At 58.8% G+C, this 20617-nt stretch overlaps 1 protein-coding gene across 10 annotated transcripts in view; it reads left to right on the top strand.

Moving 5' to 3' along the window:
- The window catches only part of CA5A (carbonic anhydrase 5A), a 43776-nt gene that overhangs the window by 6673 nt on the left and 16486 nt on the right, over positions 1-20617 (top strand). For 7 of the 10 annotated variants that reach the window (XM_021093673.1, XM_021093675.1, XM_021093672.1 and 4 more), the window contains exons 3-7: positions 3280-4036; positions 5660-5857; positions 17682-17800; positions 19977-20072; positions 20222-20284. In XM_021093673.1, the coding sequence (XP_020949332.1) occupies positions 3880-4036; positions 5660-5857; positions 17682-17800; positions 19977-20072; positions 20222-20284 (633 nt within the window). In that variant the 5' untranslated portion in view covers positions 3280-3879. The remainder of the gene's footprint in view (positions 1-3279; positions 4037-5659; positions 5858-17681; positions 17801-19976; positions 20073-20221; positions 20285-20617) is intronic. The other 3 variants (XM_021093674.1, XM_021093681.1, XM_021093680.1) reach the window with 1 other exon arrangement.

Here is a 20617-nt window from a genome sequence, read left to right on the forward strand (position 1 = left end):
TGAGCAGCGCGGAGGAGAGCTCCCGTGCCCTCCCAGCCTCGCCCGCACTGGGTGACGTGGGTGTGCTGGGGGGGGGCCGTTCTGATGGGAGTGTGGTGGTGTCTTGTTGTGGTTCTAACGAGCATTTGCCTGATGCCGTGATGGTGGAGGCCTTTTCTTTGTGGCCTTTTCTTTTCTTTTTTTTTTTTTTCTGTCTTTTTATCTTTTCTAGGGCCACTCCCTCGGCATATGGAGGTTCCCAGGCTAGGGGTCCAGTTGGAGCTGTAGCTGCCGGCCTACACCACAGGCACAGCCACAGCAACGCCGGATCCGAGTCGTGTCTTCAAACTACACGACAGCTCATGATAACGCCGGATCCTTAACTACTGAGCGAGGCCAGAGATCGAACCCACAACCTCATGGTTCCTAGTCAGATTCGTTAACCACTGCGCCACGACGGGAACTCCAATGAAGGCCTTTTCAGACGCTTATTTCCCATCGGCACCTCTTCTTCGGCAGTGGGGGGCTCTGTTGGGGTCTTTGGCCCATCTTTAGTAGAGCTGTTTTTTTCCCGACTGTTGAGTTTATGGGTTCTTCGTATTTTGAATAACAGGCCGTTATCGGAGGTGCCTTATGCAAATGTTTTCTCCGCGTCTGAGCTTGGCTTCTCCTCTTGACAGCGTCTCTCACCGAGCAGAGTCTTTCCATCCAAGGACGTCCCGCTGATGATTATTCCCTCGTGGACCGCGTCCTTGACGTTGGACCTACAAAGCCAAGCCCGCGGCCCCCCGGGCCTTCTCCTCTGCTGGCTTCTAGGAATGCCATGGTTGCGAATTTGCATTTAGGTCTGCGATCCATTTTGAGTTAATTGTTGTGAAGGTGTGAGGTCTGGGTCTGGATTCACTTTTGTGTGTGGGGGGGGGGGGGCGTCCAGTTGCTCCTGCGCCGTTTGTTGAAAGGGGTACCTTTGCTCCGCTCGGCTGTTAAAGATCAATTGGCTGCATTCATCTGGCTCTACTTCTGGTCTCTCCATCCTGTCTCGTTGACGGATTTGTCTGTTCTTTGGCCAGGGCCACATTCTCTTGATGGCTGCAGCGTCGCTCTGATTTATGGCTCAATAATTGCGTTATGTGATGATACCGCTTCGGGGCGTCGGTTCAGCCACCGACGGCCGTTCCCGTCTTCGGCGTGTCATGACCACGGCTGCTCCGCACATTCGTGCACATTGGGGTCGATGTGTGTTTTGATTTCTCCCGGGTATACACCTAGGAGTTCCACGGTAACTCTAGCTTATCTTACGTAAAACCTGCCCCTGAGCCCTGCCCAAATGGCAGATGCGGGAGCGCAGTCAATGACAGTCAATGATCGTGCTTTCAGCCGGCCTGGGGGCGGCTCGCTGGGCAGTGGTGGGTCCTAGTACGGAGGGCAAGCTCCTTTACTCCGAGTCCGCTGATTTCAGGGTTAACCACAGCCCCCAGGATACCCAGCTGAAAATATCCACTATCTGGGCCCCGCGGACCAGGCCAGCGGCCACGCAATTCACCATCACAAAAATCCACGTGAGGAATTTCCGGGTTCTGCAGAGAATTTCGTATCATACGAGGCCCCCTAATTGGTGTCTGGTACGCAAAGGAGGTGTTCAACTTTTAGAAGGGGTTGGGCTGGAGAAACATGTGGCTCTTTGCCCTTTTTTTTTTTGGTTTCTTTTTGCTGTTGTCTTTTTAGGGCCGCACCCGCGGCATATGGAGGTTCCCAGGCTAGGGGTTGAATCGGAGCTACACCTGCTGGCCTGCACCACAGCCACAGCAACATAAGATCCTTAACCCACTGACCAAGGTCAGGGATCGAACCTGCATCCTCACGGATGCTAGTCAGATTCGTTAACCGTTGAGCCACGATGGGAACTCCAACATGAGGCTCTTTGGCTCAAAGTGTAGAAGGCGAGAGGCTGAGCGCAGGATATGGCACCATCCCTTAGGCAAGGAACGGGGCACACGCGTCATCAGCGTCAGTGCATTTCTCCGTGGAGCCATAGATGCCAAACCTCGGAACTCCGCTCAGAGATGTTCAGCGCGGTGTTATTCACGGGACAAAGTCCATCCGGAGGAGGAGTGGCCACATCCTCCCGCCTGACAGGGTCCACGCTGACACTTCCCTTCCTTACAGGCGAGGAAACCAGGGCAAAAGTCAACGAGTGGAGGACAGACGACAAGCCACCCCAGGGTGGGGACATACCTGAGACGCTCTGGGGAGACGAGCGTGTGCAATCCAGGGGTGGTTTTCTTGCTTGCACCCCACGCCGTCCCACACGGGGGGGCATCAGAGAACTGAAGACCGCTGCGGGCCACACGGTGTGTCCAACCAGCAGGATGGGGGGCCCTCAGGAGCGCACAAGTGGCCTCAGTGCTCAGGACCCCTGCCCTGTGGCGTTTCCGGATCTGAGAATCCAGGATTGCGTGATAAGTTGTATTCTCTACTCCCTTGATGCTTGTGAGTTTGAAACCCTCTCCTCACAAAAATCCGCAGACCTTTCCATCTGAACCTTGTCCTCCGGGGAAATAAACTGCCGAATAGTCCCAAAGGGGGTTTTCATTATCTGGCGTCTGCGAAGATTACAATTTGTGTCGCTAGGGTGACCATCTAATTTCTTGTCCAATTGTGGACACTTGAGCTGTGAAGGGGGCACATTAATATTTATGCTGGGGGAGTTCCCGTCATGGCGCAGTGGTTAATGAATCCGACTAGGAACCATGAGGTTGCGGGTTTGATCCCTGGCCTCGCTCAGTGGGTTAAGGATCCGATGTTGCCGTGAGCTGTGGTGTAGGTTGCAGATGTGGCTCGGATCTGGTGTGGCTGTGGCTCTGGTGTAGTTCGGCAGCTGTACCGCCAATTAGACCCCTATCCTAGGAACCTCCATATGCTGCCGGTATGGCCCTAGAAAAAGACAAAAAGACAAAAAAAAAAAAAATTACATTGGGGCAAGAGGAACAGCCTAGGCGTGTCCCGGGCCCACCAGCATGCCTTGTTTTGTCTTCTTAGGGCTGTACCAGTAGCATATGGAGGTTCCCAGGCTAGGGGTTGAATAGGAGCTGCAGCTGCCAGCCTACACCACAGCCACAGCCACGGCAACTCAGGATCTGAGTTGCATCTGCGACCTACACCACAGCCACAGCAACACTTGATTCTTAACCCACTGAGCAAGGCCAGAGATCAAACCCACATCCTTGGGGATACTAGTCAGGTTCTTAAACCACTGAGCCACAACGGGAACTCCTTTTTTTTTTCTTTTTTTTTTTCCAGGGCACCTCTGGGCATCACAAATTCCTTTCAGCTCATGTCTGTTTTGGGCAGAGAGAGGCAGGCTGTTGCCCAGAGCCCAGGCAGAGGGACCTCCAGCAGCTATGGCTGACTCCCGACCCCCTGCACCTCTGAACTGTCACTCTCTGCAGGTGACCACGGCGTGGCTCTGTGCCTGGTCTCAAGCAGCTCGAGGCTGGAGGACCGCAAGCCCAAGTCAGGGTCACATCCAAGACTGGGGACTTTGCTCTGGTCTGTTTGCTCCCATCCCCCCACCCCCCACCCCTAGTCTGGCAGCAGCTCCCACCAAGTTCCCCGCCCTCCCTGGCACCCTCGCTCCACTGTTTGTCAGATCAAAGCACAGTGACCCAGGGCCTGACCGCAGTGAAGGCCCTTGTCCAGGGCACCCACCCCTAAGCCAAGCCCCACGCCACCCACGAAGCTGGGGCGGGCGCGGGTTGAAATTTAACCACCAGGCTCGGGGCTTTGGGTGAGTTTTTACAAAAGACGTAGGACCACCCCGCTCCTCATTGTCCGACCGAGGTGAGGACCGAGAGTAGAAGAGCCTCCGTCCTGCTTCGGGCCCTGGGGTGCGGCCAGAAGATGCTCAGGGCCCCGCTGTCCTGCAGGGGCCACGTGACGTCTTCGGCTTTCTCGGGCCTGGTCAGGCAGCGGTGGGGGACCCTTCGCGGTCACTGGCTACGGCCGGAGCGATGGTGCGTGCAGGCTCCCTGCGGCCCGAGAAGGAGGAATAACGCTGGTAAGTAGAGCCTCGAGCTTCTTCTGCAGGTGCGACTGGATGCCCATCTCCTGTGGGGTCTTTCAAAGTGGGAGACGGGCTAGAGCCGGGCAGCCTGGCTTCAATTTCCACTCTGTCTTTGCCGCGGGAGCCGGGGCTGCTCCTCAACCTCAGCATCACAGGGCCATGGGGGGGCGAGGTGCTCGGAGCTCAGGTGGCAAGCTGCCGCCCTCCCCGCCCACCAGACAAGCGTCACCCCTTGCCGGTCCCCAGGCCCCAAACCCCAGTACGTTTTCGGCAAACATCGTAAGTGGGTCCCCAGCCAGCTCCGTCCAGAGGCGGCCCCGTGTCGGCTTCGTCCTGGTGATGGTGCCTTGGTGCCCTGTGCCTTTCGCCCTGTCCTCCCCTGGGCCTCGGATGCCGTCTGCCACCCTTTCCAGGTCTGCGAGGTTGGGGGAGCCTGGGCTTCAGAGCCAGTCTCGGGGGTGGGACGCTTGTCCGTGGAGACAGTGGCTCGTGGCTTTAACTCCCTAAGCCTCAGCTTCCTCGTCTATAAAAGCGGATGATGAAATGCCTCACAGGCTGTATCAGGATGAAACGGCAGGAGCAGAAAGCCGACACACACGGGGCTCTGGCCGCTAATCCGCTTGGTCTCCACCTGAAGACGATGCCCAGACCCCAGCCCTCTGCTCTTCTAAGCCTCTCCTCCTTTCATGCTCCCAGCAGTACCGCCTGATCCACCTTTCATAGGTGGTAAAACCCGAGCCTCAGAGAGGTTAGCAAAGTTGCCTGTGGGCACACAGCCCCGAAGCGGTGGGGCCAGGACGCACACCATCCACCATCCGGGGGGCCCACCTCCTCAGGGTCGCCGAGCATAAGAGAGAGGCCGTTGTGAAGACGGCCACAGCCAAGGGACAAAAACCGAGGTGCAGGCCTGCCCTGTCCTGAGCAGAAGGCGTGCCTTTTTGCAGTCGAGTGTGTGTTTCCGTGAGCTTCGAGGAGGGTCCCCGAAGGCCGTGCTCTAAACCAGCCAGAGCAGCTGCCTCCGGGAATCAGGGTGCAGTGGGGGGTCTTGCTACGGCTTGAAGACTTCAGGGGGGTCGGGGGGGGCAAGGTCTTGCATTGCTCGCAAGCACCCAGGGGCTGCTGCTGGCCTGGGACCCCCACCTTGGGGCCTGGGTGACTGAAGATGGGGGTTCTGGGGTGGGACGAGGTAGAGGGAGGAGGCTTCTGTTCCAGCTCCTTCCAGGCAGGGTTTGCTGTGGACCCCGGGACTCTGGCTTCCCCGATGACCGCTGGGTTTGCTGCCCTCTGAGTCCGCGGCACTGCCTACCTCCCCGGGGCGGGGCTAGATGCCCAGTCATGACTCCTGTGACCACGCTGTGACAACGACCACAGATCAGACCCAAAGCAGCCCAGCCCAAGGCCAAGGCGAGCTGCAGTCCAGGGGGGAAGGAACCCGTTTCTGGGAAGGGTCCGCAGAGGAGATGGAGCCGCAGCCCTGCCGACTGGGCGGGTCGGGCAGTCTGGTGGCCCAGGCCGCACACAGGCCGGGTTCTCCCTCCTCTGGGATGGCATGTGCGAGCTTTCTGCCACCTTCCTTGGAGTCTGGAGTGGGGTCTCCTCTTCCCTCTCTGCCCGCAGTGCACCCACTCTGGAAGGACCCCGCCTCCTCGCCAGGGGGCACCCGGCCGTCCCCTATCAACATCCGCTGGAGGGACAGCGTCTATGACCCCCGGCTGCAGCCCCTCAGCGTCTCCTACGACGCGGCCTCCTGCCTCCACGTCTGGAACACCGGCTACCTCCTCCAGGTGGAATTCGACGACTCAACCGATTGGTCAGGTGAGCGGGGCTGGGGTCCAGGCTCTTGGGTCCCATTGCTCCTGAGAGCCGGTCACGGGCTCTGCAGAGAAGGGCGCACTTTGTGTGCATGTGCCGGGGAAGAGGTACAGAGAGCGAGGCTGGCGATGGGGACGCCGAGGGACGTGCGTTTTAAAGCTGCTGAGGCCCACCACCCAGGCGCACACGTCCCTGGGGACAAAAGCGTGGAGAGTGAGGTCCTCCCGGGGCTTCCCTTCCTGGAGGTGGCGGGAGAAACGGTGATGCAGGTGCGTCAGAGGAGAAAAGCAGAGAGGGCAGAGGTGGGGGGGGGGGCGGAGAGGGGGAAGGAGACGGTGCCCATGGCAGCCGGGCGGCCAGAGCCTGAGTGCGCCGGGCAGTGACTCCAGCTGCTGCAGAAGGGGGTGGGGGGAGCGGGAAGCAGGGAGCAGGACCAGCAGCTGAGGGCTGCGGGCAGATCCCTGCGTCCTGCTAAGGGCCCCCCGTGCGACACCTCCTCCAAGCCTCAGCAGGAGCCTCGCAGGAGCGGGGTGGGTGCCCACAGGCCCGGGAGGAGCCTCCTCGCGCTTCTGTCTTTCTGTGCGGCTGCCAGTTCCGCCCCGGGGTTTCTCAGCACCTAGTGGTGCCATCATGAGCTATTCGTGCCAAACATCTGCTCTGCCTCTGGGAGTCAGGAATTTACGGCGGGCAGAGGGTGCCCGTGTGACCAGCCCTCAATAAAACCTTGAGTCCCGAGTCTCCAGCAGGCACCCCAGGTGGGCATCTCCACACGTGTTGTCCCTGCCTGTCGCTGGGGATTCAGCACATGCCAGGAGACTCGCCAGAGGGGCCCCAGAGCCTGCTCTCCTCCAGGCACGGCCTCCCCCTCTGCCAACGCCGATCTCAGCTAATAAGGCTGCGCCACGCACGTGACTATAAACTGAGTCCTGGGAGTTGTTCCAGGGAAGCGCCGAGGCTGGGGACCCCCGACGCAGCCCCCAGCCCTCCCATAAGCCCAGGCGTCTTGCTCACGGACCGTCAGCGAGGATGTTAATGGCACGAGGGCAGGACCAGGCCTCTTGGGCGTCGCAGGCACTTAGAAAGTCGTTGCGTGAACAGGGATGAGAAGTTAAAGGCATAAACGAGGCTCCGTTTCTTGACCTGGGGGTGGGGAGAGAAGAGCCCCGCCGGGCCGGCCGTTGGGGGTGAGAGCCCTTATTCCCTGTGCCAGGCCCTGTGAGCTGTTTCCCACATGCCAAGGCCACATGTTCCACCGGCCTCTTTTCTCATCTCCCTTAGAGGAGCCCGCGCTTCCTGAGCGCAGCCTCCCGCCCCCACCAGCTCACAGGGTGCCCGCAGGGGGCGTCTATCATGTGGGCCTCCCTGTGTGCACGTGACGGGAACCCCGACTCTGGCCAACACAAACCAAAGGACCTTCTTAGAAGGACAAGATTGGTTCAAAGAGAAGAAGGGAGGGAGTTCCCGTCGTGGCTCCACGGGTTCAGAACCCGGCATGGTGTCCCTGAGGATCAGGTTTGATCCCTGGCCGTGCTCGGTGGGTTAAGGATCCGGTGTTGCCAAAAGCTGCAGTATGGGTGGGAGATGCGGCTCGGATCCAGTGTTGCTGTGGCTGTGGTGTAGTCTGGCGGCTGCAGCTCGGATTCGGCCCCTCGCTGGGGAACCTCCATGTGGTCCCAAAAAGGAAAAAAGAAGAAGAAGAAGAAGAGAAGGGAAGTTTGGAGACCAGATTTAAGAAAGCACAGGGCCTAGGCCTCCCGGGACCTGGGGAGCAGGGGCTTGTGCGTGTATGCACGTAGTGCGCCAACGTTTTTCTGCCTTTGTTGTCCTGTCCCAAGTTCACATTCCCAAGGAGCAACGGAAATTGGCTTTTCAGGTTTGCTTTTTTGGTTTTTAGGGCCACACCCGTGGCATATGGACGTTCCCAGGCTAGGGGTCTAATCAGAGCTACAGCAGCCAGCCTACACCACAGCCACAGCAACTCAGAATCTGAGCCGCGTCTGCAACCTGCACCACAGCTCACGGCAATGCCAGATCCTCAGCCCCCTGAGCGAGGCCAGGGACCGAACCCGCAACCTCATGGTTCCTCGTCGGATTCACTTCTGCTGCGCCACGACGGGAACTCTAACTTTTCAGTTTAATGTGTTTTTTTTTTTTAATTTTATCCAACTTTAAGAGATTGAATAAAGAGTTCCTGAACTTTTAATTGGTTGTTTAATAGCTGTGTGAAGATAGGAATGACCAGAGAAAAGCCGACGTGGGTGTAGATGCATTTCTGTAGAATCCGTACTGGTTTTATATAACTTTTATGGATACTCTTGAATCTTATAGCTCTGTAAAAACAGATTCATTTTCTTTTAAGTCGTGAAATAGGAAAAACTCTGGAGGTGCCTTTAGAGCTTTGTATGTGGATTGCTGATACATTTAACAAAATAATTCGGATTTCCAGAGGAAAGGGACTGATGCCTGAGCTTGGGGCTCCCCCAGCCCTCGGTCAGCTAAGCCCAGGCCGGCTGCGGGGGAGCTGGGGGAGCAACGCCAACACGTGGCCTGAGGCCACGGCTGAGCCTCCAAGTGCAGCCCTTCTAGAAGCCAAGGCAGCCTGGACTAATAAAGCTCTTTTTGCTTAGGTCGGCTTCATCTGAGTTTCCATCCCTGGTTCCAAGGGTCCGGCAGAAGCATCCAAGCAGGAAGGGGACTGGATCGGGAGAGAAGGGGCAGGAGAGGCAGCTGGAGGAACTCTGGCTTCCTCCGTCCTCTTTGCTCACATGTGATTCGGCTACAGGCTGGGTCTGCAGCCGCGGGCGGAGGGACAGTGTCCAGTGTCCGTTTAACTTGACCCACGGAGACTCGTGGTCCGAGCACCGGACTGTGAGGCCCGCAGCCCCGTCCTCTGGGAAGGCTGGCCCTTCCCAGTACTGGCTGGCGGAGGGCTGGTCCATGCGCAGTGACCAGCTCTCTGGACTGGGGAGGAGGGACGGGGAAAAGGCGGGGAGTGCCTACTGCTGCTTCTTGTGCTGTAAATACTCCCGAGCGGTGACTTCAGGCTCTGGGGGAGGAGATGGGCCCGGCGGTTCCCAGCAGCCGTCAGAGCGGCTCCCACGCGCCCTCTCCCGTCCCCTTTGCTCTCAGTCCTGGCCTTGGCCTCGATTTGAGCTCCGGGTCAAGCATCCCCGTGGTGACTGTTGGGGTTGCCTGCGGCAGAAACTCGGCTGAGACTGGCTGAAGCCAAGAGGAGAGAAACGCAGGGCTCCGATCCTGACACGCGCAGGCGGGGCTGGGTCAGAGTCCTCTCCACCCCGCCTTCCCCTGGGGGACCCCGCCCAGAGTCGGGGAGACCCCCACGTGGGACAACGATGGAGGCTCACCTCCCAGGAGAGGGGCCAAGGGCAGCGCCTCTGTCCCCGAGATGGCAGCGTGCGCCCTGGCTGCTGGTCATCGCCAGCGTAGGTCACTCGTGTGGGGCGGGGCCACCACAGTGACAGTGAGGGTGAGCCCGCCTGCGCAAGGAGGGGGCTGAGAGGGGAGGGTTCCGGGGCTGCTGCTCCCAGAAGAGACGCCCCCCGCCCCGCTCTCCCCTGAGAGCCCCCACCCAGCCGTCCACCCTGAGCTCCGATTCCAGGCTGTGGCGCCCTGTGGCAGCCAGGCCTCTGCAGTGACCTGGCCCTGACCCCACTTTCTGGCTCCTCCACCACCTTCTCAATTTGGTTCAAAGGGCCCCACCCCGCCCTGCCACAGACCGAAAGAATTATCTGGGTGTCTCTCCCCGGCCATATAAATTAGCTGGCTAATTCCCCTGGTGGCTCAGGTCCACGCAGGCCAATCTGGTTTTACTTTACTCGTCATTTTCCCAAAACCCTAGTTTCCTCTTTCTTTCTCTCCTGCTCAATTTCACATGCTCCCCCCACCTCCAGCCTCTAGCCCCCTCTATTCAGATGTTCTGTCTTCTTTGGGCGCCTCCGGTGGGAACTGGGGGCTGCCGGGAGTGCAGGAAATGGAGCAGGAAGCTGAAAGAAGGGGAGGCCGAAAGAAAGCTTTGCAGTAAGAAAAAGAAAAGGATGAGACCCTGCCATCATCAAAAAGAACAAAAACAAAATTGAATGGATGGGAAGGAAAAGCCTCAGGAGCCAGGAAGAGAAGGGCGTGGGCAGAGCAGCCGGGCGTCGGGGTGACGGTGCAGGAAATGTGGCCCCTTTGCTCAGGTCACCCCGACAGGTGAGCGCCAGGAACCCCGAGGGCGTTGCCCTCCACGTGGAGGTCTCGGGCGGTCTCTCCCACGGGGGAGGCTGGGAGGGCGCCAGATGAGGCCGCCAGCCGAGATGAGTAAGAGAGGTGGGGCCAGCGGCTCTTTCCAAGGAATGTGAGCGGCTGAAGGCCAGGGAAGAAAGGGCTGGCGGGGGAGGCCTTCTGGACCGGGGGAGCAAGAAGGAAAATACCCCGCCGTCCCACCCCGGGACCCCTCCCGGGCAAGGCCCCAGGTCCCACGCACGCGTGGTCCTTTTCCTAAGGGGTGACAGCGCGTTTCCACCCAGTGGCGGCAGAGGTGCTGACAGTGGGGTCGAAGGTCAAGGGCCAAGGACAGAGCCAGGGCCGCTGCTCCCTAGGAGACGCCTGTGCTCTGCGGGCCGGCTCCGGTGTCACTGCCAGCACTGACGGCTTTGCTGCTGCAGGTGCTTCCTGGTGCCGTCAGGTGCACTTTTCAAGGCATTTCATTCTCCTGGAACCCCAAGAGCTGGCTGCATCTCTCGTGTGTGGGAAGAGGACATCCACGGCCAATGGTCAACCCCGGGACAGTTTCCAAATCCACAGGAAAGGAGCCCAGCACTCGCATCTTGCAGACACTGTAGGGCCTGAGTCCAGAGAGCCCAGGTGCCCTGGGGCCGCCCCTCCGGCCCATGCAGCTGCGCAGAGTGAGTGGCCAGCAGGTGGCCCACCTCCTCTGGGGCTGGGGGCAGGGAGCATGGCAGGGTCACCGCACAAAGGGCCTTGGGGGCGTGTCCCCTCATCTCTGACCCTCAGCCTCATCCTCGTCTGACGCCTGCTTGGGGAGATTCCCGGAGGCCCGTGGGAGCGCTGGGCTCCCTGCCGGGAGAGGCAGCGGCCCGTCCACCGCAGCGCAGCCTCACCTGCCGCCACTCCTCCCATCAGAGCAGAACAGGCCACGGCTGTGCTTTCAGGCCCCCGCGAGCAGGAAATTGGAATCGAGAGCAGAGAACCCGCGCCCGCCCCGCCCAGCCCGGCTTTCTCTGACCACAGAAGACTCTGCATGAGCCCTTCCGGGGGGCGAAATGGAAACTCCAAGCCAGGAGGCCCTCGGTGACTTGTGACAGCCCTCCTGGAGGGCTACTTCCTCGAGGACACGAATGGGCCCTGAAGCCACAGGCCTGCAGAGGTGCCTTCCAGCACTGAAGTGGATTTTAGGCCATTTGTGAGGTTGGGCCTCTTATCCTCTACATGAGAACTCATGAGGGGCGACCTGAGCCGGAGCCCCGGAGGGCAGCGCCCACAGCCGGGCCCGAGACCGCGAAGCTTCAGAGCCCCGTGACTCCCAGGTTCACAGACGGAGCGTCCACCAGCTGGGGGATCTCTGGCCAAAGAAACCGACGGCAGCATGTAAGTCAAAGGGAGAGGCCAGGAAGGGCTTGGGGGAGGGGCCCCTGGGAAGGGACAGCCTCTCCAAACGCACTTCACGTGCCTGGTGACCCGCTGGGCCTAGAACCACCCGGATGCAGCCCTGGCTCGCGAGAGACCTCAAGTTAGCAAGTGCTGGGAACGGGCGCTGAGAGAGAAACTGAGTCAAGGATGGTCCCGCCAGAGCCGCCCCCACCTCCAGGCAGACGTCACCTGTGCATGTGCCCGTGACCCGGCAGAAGGAGGGGCCGTGAGCCACACCTGCACGGCCAGGGGGTGGAACCCACACAGAAGGGGTCCGGAGGGTTTCCCAGGGTGGACAGGAGCCGGGGGCTTTGGGGTGAGGGGTGGAGGAAGAGGAGGGAGGGGGTGGGGAAAGGCCCGGGGGAGGGGCCCGGGGAAGGCCGTGGGAGTTGAACCTGGGCCTTTGTGGGTGAGCCGCCCAGCAGGTTCCCGTGACACACCCAAGAGGGCCCGCCCCAGAGGCTGTGCTCTTCTTCAGGGCTCTCAGTGTCTGTCTTAAAAAGGCAAAGTTCTTAAACCCCGGCTGTGGTTGAAACAAAACCATCAGAGGCGACTGCCCCTCAGCCTCCAGGAACGCCGCCCCCCCACCAGGGTCCCCTCCTGCCTGGCCACAGCGGCCTCTTGTGGGCAGGGGCTCCCTGCCCACTCCCAGCACGTTTTCTCCTCACGAGTTGAGTTTGTGTCGGGTGGGGGCCGGGACGGATCAGCTTGTTGGCATTGGGTGAACCGGGCAGGTGTCCCGGCTTAAAGGCTGCAACATTCAAAGTCTGCAGACAAAGGCTCCCCCGCGTGGCCGCGGCCGGCACCTACCCCGCCGCCTGCCGGCCCATCTCCCCGCTCACCGCGCTCAGACGCTCAGACAACCTCCACCAGCCCAGCGGCTGACTCTGTCTCTCCTGCCGCTTCCTTCTCAGGGCTCAGCTGCACCCCCACCTCCTGGGGGAGGCCCTTGGACACCCGCCCCAGTTAGGTTCCCAGCGCACCCTCCACCTGCCACCACGCTTCACTCCGTCCACGACCGGCTCCCCGGCCAGCTGCCCCTGTGGCTCCCACGCTCAGGGAGGGGGCGGGCAGGGCTTCCGGGCATCACCCGCTCCGTCCCCCCGGCTGAGCAGAGGCTCGGGCACACAGTGGGAACTCCGTGGTGCGTAGTGGGAACTCCATGATTGTTTGTTGAATGAATGAATGACCTTTCCTTTTTAGGCTTTGTGGCGAGCTAACCCCTTCTAAAGGACACTTTCTTCAGATACCCTTATCCCGCAAAGTCTGTTCATGCAGGTCCTCTCTCGGGGAATAATGGTGGCTGTTTCAGGTGACTGCAAATCTCCGTTTGATGATGGAGGCGGTGATGGTGTGTCTAATAGCAGTAGCACTGCAATAGCAAGAGTTGGTGCTGCCACTGGTGAAGCACCTCCTGGGTGCCCGTGCCCAGGCGAGGGAGCCATCTGCAGGCACTGTCGCATTTGATGCTCAGCCTGTTCTGACCGGGGAGGTGTGATGATTGTTGTGAGACCATCTGGCCTGAGGTGCACAGGGAGGACCACCAGGGGGAGTCGTGCTTTGTGAAACCAGGGCTTGTGCACGAGTCAGCCTGGCTTCACCCCAGAGCCAGCAGGCGGTGGTCCCAGTTCGGCTCCCAGGGAGCGACCTGACCTCCCCGATTTCTGGATTTCGAGGTCCTGGGGGTGGGCACGTGCCCCTCGGGTTCTGACAGTGTACTGGCTGGCCACTGCGGCTCCAGCTTTCTTGGGAGAATGACCAAGAGCTTCCTAACCCAGAGAACACAAGGAAAGCCTCTGCCTTTGAGCTCAGCGCCTCGGAACATTAGTTAAGTCCTGGAGCAACACCAAGAACAGGCTCATCCCCGCCCCCTGGTCTTGTCTGCAGTTTTGATTCACTAGAACATGGCCTGGTAAAAGCACCAACGCAAAAATAGCTGGCTCTCCTCAGCGGCTGTTGCGAGAACAAAGACAGAGGGACCTGGGCTTGCGGCTCACCGTCCTGGGCCTGCAGGTCCCCAGTTAAGTCTTGATGCACCTGCTCCTGGAGACTGCTGAAGGGCTGCTCAGCCTCCAGTCGGTGGAGTCTGGGGGCTGGCGAGCTAAAGGCCCCCTTCTCACAAAACAAGCTTCCCTTTTAATTAATTAATTTCTTAATTTATTTTATTTTACTTTTCATTTAAAATTTTTCTTCTTCTTTTTTTTGCTTTTTCGGGCTCCACCCAAGGCATATGGAGGTTCCCAGGCTAGGGATGGAATCAGAGCTACAGCTGCCAGCCACAGCCATAGCCATGCCGGATCCGAGCTGCATCTGCGACCTACACCTCATGGCAATGCCGGATCCTTAACCCATGGAGCAAGGCCAGGGATCGAACCCGCAACCTCATGGTTCCTAGTCGGACTCGTTTCTGCTGCGCCATGACGGGAACTCCCTAAATTTATTTTTTATTTTTTGGCCAAGTCTGTGGCACTCGGAAGTTCCTGGGTCAGGGATTAAAGCTGAGCCACAGCAGCGACAACACCGAATCCTCAACCATTAGGGCATGAAGGAGCTCCTGGGCTTGGCTTTTTAAACCTTTCCCTCGGGGGGAGTTCCTCTGACACTGTCTTGTCATCATGAAAAGTCACTCTGAGAGTATTTTATCCGGGGCTGTGCCCTTCAACTGGGTTCCTAACTTCCCTGGCAGGGAAAGCCGAGAATGTGGGCTGGACCGTCCATCAGGCCTGGGTTGGGGTGCCTGGGGGACCTGCGGGACTTGCCCTCTCGAATCTCAGTTTCCTCAACGCTAAATCAGGCCAGTCGCAGCTGCATGCAGGGTCTTCATGGGGGGTGGTCACAGGGGACTAGAGTGCTTGCAGGATGCCCTGCGTGCAGCAGGCGCTCCGTAAATGCTGGCCTCTTCGGTGGCAGCACTGGAGCTCCTGCCGACTGCCTACCAGCACCTGGCAGTGGTGTTGCAGATGGACGCAGGTTCACAGTATCCAGGACACATGAGACGCTAGCCGAGGACCAGGGAGACTCTTTACTCCTCCATCAGCCGCTTGGTCGCAGCGCAGAGACCTGCCACGGCAGCTGAGGTTTGTCCTGCAGGTGCTCCGGGAACACCAGGCGTGCGGCCAGGGACTTTGTACTTAATCTTTGTGGCGTTCCCATCCGGAAGGCCCTGGGAACCTCCCACTGTACAGGCAGGGAAACTGAGGCCGGGAGCAGCTCAATGTCCGGACTGAGATCCATGGGGCTGGAGGCACAGAGCCCACCTGGCCTCATGCACAAAAGCGGCGACGCTGGAAAGCCTCTGGCACTGGGCTTGGTCGTTACAGAGTCTTCCGCTTCTGCCTTGAAACCGACCCGTGCTAGAACTCGGCGTCTCCTGCACAGTCCGTTCTTTGCTCCTGAAGTGGGTTCAAGGAATGAGGCTGAAGAGCATCACAGCCCCCCGCTCCGGCTGCAGCCCCCTCCAGCCACGGGGCACCCCGCCCCTCCCCCGCCCCTGTTCCCTCCTGGAAGCTCGGCTGTGTGTTTCTGCTTCTCTGCGTCTGGTAGCAGCCCTGGGGGCTTATGCGTTTGTTGGTCCCCCTCCAGCCTGGCCTCTGCTCAGGGACAGGTGACCAGACTCCAGCCCCAGAAGGAACATTCTTGCCTGCGGCCTGAGGAGCCCAGATTCCAAAGCCAGACCCCAGGCACGTCCTCCCGCTTAAACAGGCTGCTGCCTTTGGGAAGCAGAGGGAGGCGGCTTCTGGAGAATTCTGGGGCAGCCGGATGTGGGGAGAGCATGGGGCCCTGGGCACCAGTCCTGCTTGGAGGGTGACCTCGGGAGAGTCTTCGCCCATCCCAGCAGGCCCACGCCCACCCTCTCTGATGGCGGCCACAGTGGGGGCGGCTATTTCTGTGTCGCTGAGGTCGGGCGGACACCCAGCGAGTGGGGGATTTACGCCTGTGCAGCGGGCATCCCTCTTTCGGACGTTACGTGGTATCTGCAGAGTCCTCGGATGCTTGAGCTGGAGGGGAACACCAGGACCTCTGGCCGGGAATCTGTTCTTTCATCGATGGACGAGTAGGTCCCTGAAAGGTCGCGGGGTGTGGGGTCACCAGCACGGTCGCCTTTCTGAGGCCAGGATCTCAGTGCGTCCTGCCAACTCTCCTCCTTTCTCAGCTGGGACGGCTGAGGCTCTGAGACGATGAGCAACTTGCTCCAGGTCACACAGCGACTGTGCTCACTGGTGCACAGGGTGGGGCAGGGCTGGGGGGCGGGGGTCCCGGTGTCTGCGGGCCGGGCCTGCAAACCTCCTGCCGTGGGAACCAGTGGCACAGAGAGCGCCATTGCCTGCGTCTCCCAGTTCGGTCAGTTCTTTAGATTCTGTTTTGTCCGGAAGGCACAGGTTTTGGTGTCAGACCCGGGTTCGAGTCCTTGTTCCTCTGGGTAGGATTACCAGCCACCACTTTAACCTCTCCTGATGAATCAAAAATCAAGCAAACCGCACAAGGACGAAGACCATTCAGCTCGAGTATCCTTGAAGGAAAAGAAACCCACCTCCTCGTGTTTTCACAAGAAAGCAGAAGAATCTCCGTGAAAGCCTGACCATTGGATCCCATTGGGCCCTCCCTGCAGACGGGCTCCTCCTTGCCTGCAGGGCTCCGGCTTCACCCTTGGTGATTTACAGTGTTTTTATCTGCTTGGAGGGGGGAGCGGTATTTCTGGTGTGTTTCTAAATCGAGGTATAGCTTGTGTGAAGAAAGCCAGAGCACCTCATGGTGAGATGGCCTTAATGAGCTCCAGACCAACACACTCCGTTTCAAGTGGAGAAAGACGGGGAGAAGCTTCCCGGGGTGATCAAGGCAGACTCGCAGGCTGCGTCTGTTTTCTCGCTTATATTCGGTGCTTTAAGGGCAAAAACAACGCAGAAAGCAACTCGAGCCGGTCGAATCGGACGCTCTCTCGCCAGCAGCCGTCATGTCACCAAGTGATTTCCCTGCTGTTGCCTCCCAGAGGGGTTGATGCAGGCACGGCCACCCCGGGAGCTCAGGCCGTCGCTCTGCCAGTGTCCTGCAGACTCACCCCAGGTCACAGCACGCTCAGCTCGGTCTCCAGCCAGACAGTTACCGTAACGACCGCCGCACGTGCTGATGGAAATCCGTGAGCAAAGCGCAGCTGCCCTTGGCCGCGCTCGGAGGCGCGCACCTCCCGACCCCAGGGGAGCTTGTTCAAATGCAGACTCCCGGCTCTGGCGCTGGGCCTCTGGCCACGCTGCCAACAACCCCACGGGTCAGAGCCAGACCCCTCCACGGGCGCTCCGGGCCAAGCCTGTTAGAACCGTCGCACTAACAGTTCTGGGGGAGCCCCCCCCCGTCCCCGGGGACTCGGGTGACTTAGAAAGGAGAGGTCCCGTGCCAGCCGGACGTATGGTGAGGCCAGGGCGAGGAGGGGCTGCCCTGGTGGGAAAGGGTCAGCCCTGGAGGGAAAGGTCAAACCTTAGAGCCCAGCGTTTGCGTAAACATCTTGCTCTCATCATTACAGCTTATGAAAGTATTTGGTGAAATACTTTAATATTATTCTATTCTAAAGATGTCTTTTTTTCATGAAAGGCAAGTCTGGCAGGCATCTCAGAAGTGGGTTTTTCGGAGTTCCCGTCGTGGCGCAGTGGTTAACGAATCCGACTAGGAACCATGAGGTTGCGGGTTTGGTCCCTGCCCTTGCTCAGTGGGTTAATGATCCAGCGTTGCCGTGAGCTGTGGTGTAGGTTGCAGACGCAGCTCGGATCCTGCGTTGCTGTGGCTCTGGCGTAGGCCGGTGGCTACAGCTCCGATTCAACCCCTAGCCTGGGAACCTCCATATGCCGCGGGAGCGGCCCAAGAAATAGCAACAACAACAACAACAACAACAACAAAAAACAAAAAACAAACAAACAAAAAAAAGAAGTGGGTTTTTCTCTGCCTTCTTGTTCCCTGCACAGGGCTGAGGCCGCTACCGCCACCCGGTGGCAGCACCTGGCTCTGCATCACTCCCACGTCCCTGTGAGCCTGACCGGCCCCTAGGCCAGACCAGACCCCAGCTTTGAGTGTGTCATTGTGGCAGGACGTCACTCTCTCCAGAGGGACATTGCGTGGCCCCACAGTAGATGTCACAGCAATACCACGGTCCAACAAACAGACTCACACGCCCCGTTTCACTTTCCAGGAATCAGCGGTGGGCCCCTGGAGAACCCCTACAGACTAAAGCAGTTCCACTTCCACTGGGGAGCGGTGGACGAGTGGGGCTCCGAGCACACAGTGGAGGACCACGCGTACCCCGCCGAGGTGAGGAGCCCCATTCTCGCAGCTAGTGGTGGGGGGCTCCCCTGTGCCAGGCTCGGATCAAGCATCCTGGCTTCCCAGAAAGAAGGATTTCCTGGGACGTGGGCCTCCCAGTGCTCAGACCAGAACAAGGGGCCACCCCACCTGTTCAACCTCACGACTGTTCTGAGGGGAGGCTACTCTTAGCACTGTCATTTCACAGAAGAAGAGACTGGAGTTCAGAGTGGTGGTGTAACTTGCCAAACTCTGCAGCTGGGCTTTAAGAGCAGAGTCTGGGCCCTGAGCTCTCACTTCCATGACACTTGCAGCTGGTCAGTCAGGGCCGAGCAGCTTCCTCCTTCAGGGTGTCGGAGACCTTTGACTGACAGCAGAAAATCTTTACGGGAGCTCCCGTCGCGATGCAGTGGCCAATGAATCCCACTAGGAACCATGAGGTTGCAGGTTCAATTTGGCCTCGCTCCGTGGGTTAGGGATCTGGCATTGCCCTGAGCTGTGGTGTAGGTCGCAGATGTGGCTCGGATCCCGCGTGGCTGTGGCTCTGGCGTAGGCTGGTGGCTACAGCTCCGATTAGACCCCTAGCCTGGGAACCTCCATATGCCATGGGTGTGGCCCTAGAAAAGGCAAAAAAAAAAAATCTTTCCAATAGAAATTATTGTCTGGAAGTGATATTTGCAGCGTTCCAGAATGAGAGCCAGTAAGGAAAATTGAGTAGAGATAAAAGTCAGCAACATGGTTTTGCTAATTATGGGGTAGAAAGCGGGGCTTTATCAATGCGCCCCAATATTCTGTTATGAAATTTTTCCAACAGACAAAAAAAAAATGCAAACAACTGTATGGGGAGAACCCATGAGCCTGCCCCCGCCCCGGATCGTAGGGTTGACATTGGCCGTGTTCACTTTATCGCACCTCCCCCACCCCGCTTCCACCTGCCAGCCACCTGGCTTTTTGATGCATTTCAAGTTCTGGAATGTTTTTGTCACCGTTGTGACAGAAGTCACACTGTGGTTAAAACAAGACCAACGTCCGTCACACTAAAAAGTCAAAGTCACTGTTGTCACACAGCCAGAGGTAGCCTCTGGGGATGGGTCCTAATTAGGGAATTCCATCTATTATTATAATTGTCTGCATTTTTACAAATATGGCAAAATGAAGGAACAGGGGCTTGCAACACCCTCACTCTGAATGAACCGCGCGCCTCTTAGTAACTGAGCACCTGTACCTCGGTGTTTAAGGAGATGTTTGCGCAGGGGAGTTTGTTGCAATCTGCTAGTGCAGAAGCAGGATCAGAGCCGGGGCCCCCAGGGCCGTGTCTGAGGCCAAGGGGGCAGGGGGCAGGGGGCAGCGTCGGCCTGGCCTTGCCTCTGGCCCACTGGGCTTTGGAAGGCCAAGCCTGCTCCAGAGGGCGGCTCTGTGAAAGAGACAGCTGGGGCCAGGGCCTCGGGCCCAGCTGTCCCTGTTTCTGGAGGACCACATGGGATAGGCTGAGCTAGGGGAGGCCAGGGAGAGCCCACATCAGCCTCAGAGTCCCCGGTGGGTGTGGCCATGGAACCCAACAGCTGCTGGGAGCAGGGGGTCCCTGCGCAGAAAGGCCTCTGCCACCACTCACACGGTCGCAGGAAATGTGCGCAGACCCCCGGGCTCCTTCTAGGCTCTGAGCCAGACTCAGCAGCAGCCCACGTGCTGTCATCACACAGAAGCCAGGCGTCCTGGGTCCTGCCAGTGACCCAGGAAAGCCCGCCCCTCCCCCACCCCTTCTCCCCACTGTTCTAAATCCTCGTCATCTGGCCCGTTGCGCTTGGGTGTTTGGGCTTGGGAAAGCCACCAGAGGGGATTCAGGGCAAGCGCAGGACACAGTGACACAGGTAGGAAAAATGCCCCGGGGCCATAGTGAGTTAAATGTCATTTGTGGTTTCCCTGGAGTGTGGACACAACCACCAATCGTGCACCCGACCTGGTGACCCTTGTTCAGGGTGGACCGAGAGGCAGCAAATCAACAAGCACCCATTTCTGTCTTATAAACTGAAAGGCAGCCTCCGTTCTCTCCTGCTTTCCGGGGTTTGAGCGTTTGGCGTGAATTCACCAAGATCTTCAGGTGGGCATCTGGGGGCCGCCCGGAGCGACGCTGCCTTGTCCTCGCCGCACCATGACAGGTGTGCCTCCTTGCCCTCCTGTGTTGCAGCTGCATCTGGTTCACTGGAACGCTGTGAAATACCAGAATTACAGAGAAGCTGCAACGGGAGAACATGGCCTGGCTGTCATAGGTGTATTTTTAAAGGTAAATTCGCTGGGGTCCCACTTGCCTAGTGAGGAGAGGGGTGCGTTCTGAGAAAGACCTGCTTCGCAAGCCCAGTCCACTTAGAGTGACCTGTGCTTGTCACTCCCGTCCCCGCCTTGTCACGTGCTCTCTGCGGCCGTGCTCTGCAGCTGGGGGCCCGCCACGAGGCGCTGCAGGAGCTGCTGGAGGTCCTGCCAGACATTAAACACAAGGTAAGCTTTGCGTTTTGAGATCAGCATAACTGGAAAAGCAATATTGTTTTATGACTCCTTGGCAAAGAAGAAAAAAAAAAAAAACCAAAAAACCAAACAAACCAGTTTGGTGGAAAGAGCATTGCAGAGAGAGGCTGAAGCCCTCTCTGGAGCTGGACGCTGAGCTGGTTCCAGTCTCGTCTGGTCCTTGTGTCCCCGCTCGTGCCCGGCCCTCCCTCCTCAGTGTCATGGGGTTTGCCACGTTCAGTGGTTCAGGCAGCATCCTAAACATTTTCGCTCTGTCCACCCGCCAGGGGTCCTTTGAGTTACTTAATATTTTCCAGGAAATTCATC

This window comes from Sus scrofa, chromosome 6 (genome assembly GCF_000003025.6).
Source record: "Sus scrofa isolate TJ Tabasco breed Duroc chromosome 6, Sscrofa11.1, whole genome shotgun sequence".
NCBI classification, from domain to species: domain Eukaryota; kingdom Metazoa; phylum Chordata; class Mammalia; order Artiodactyla; family Suidae; genus Sus; species Sus scrofa.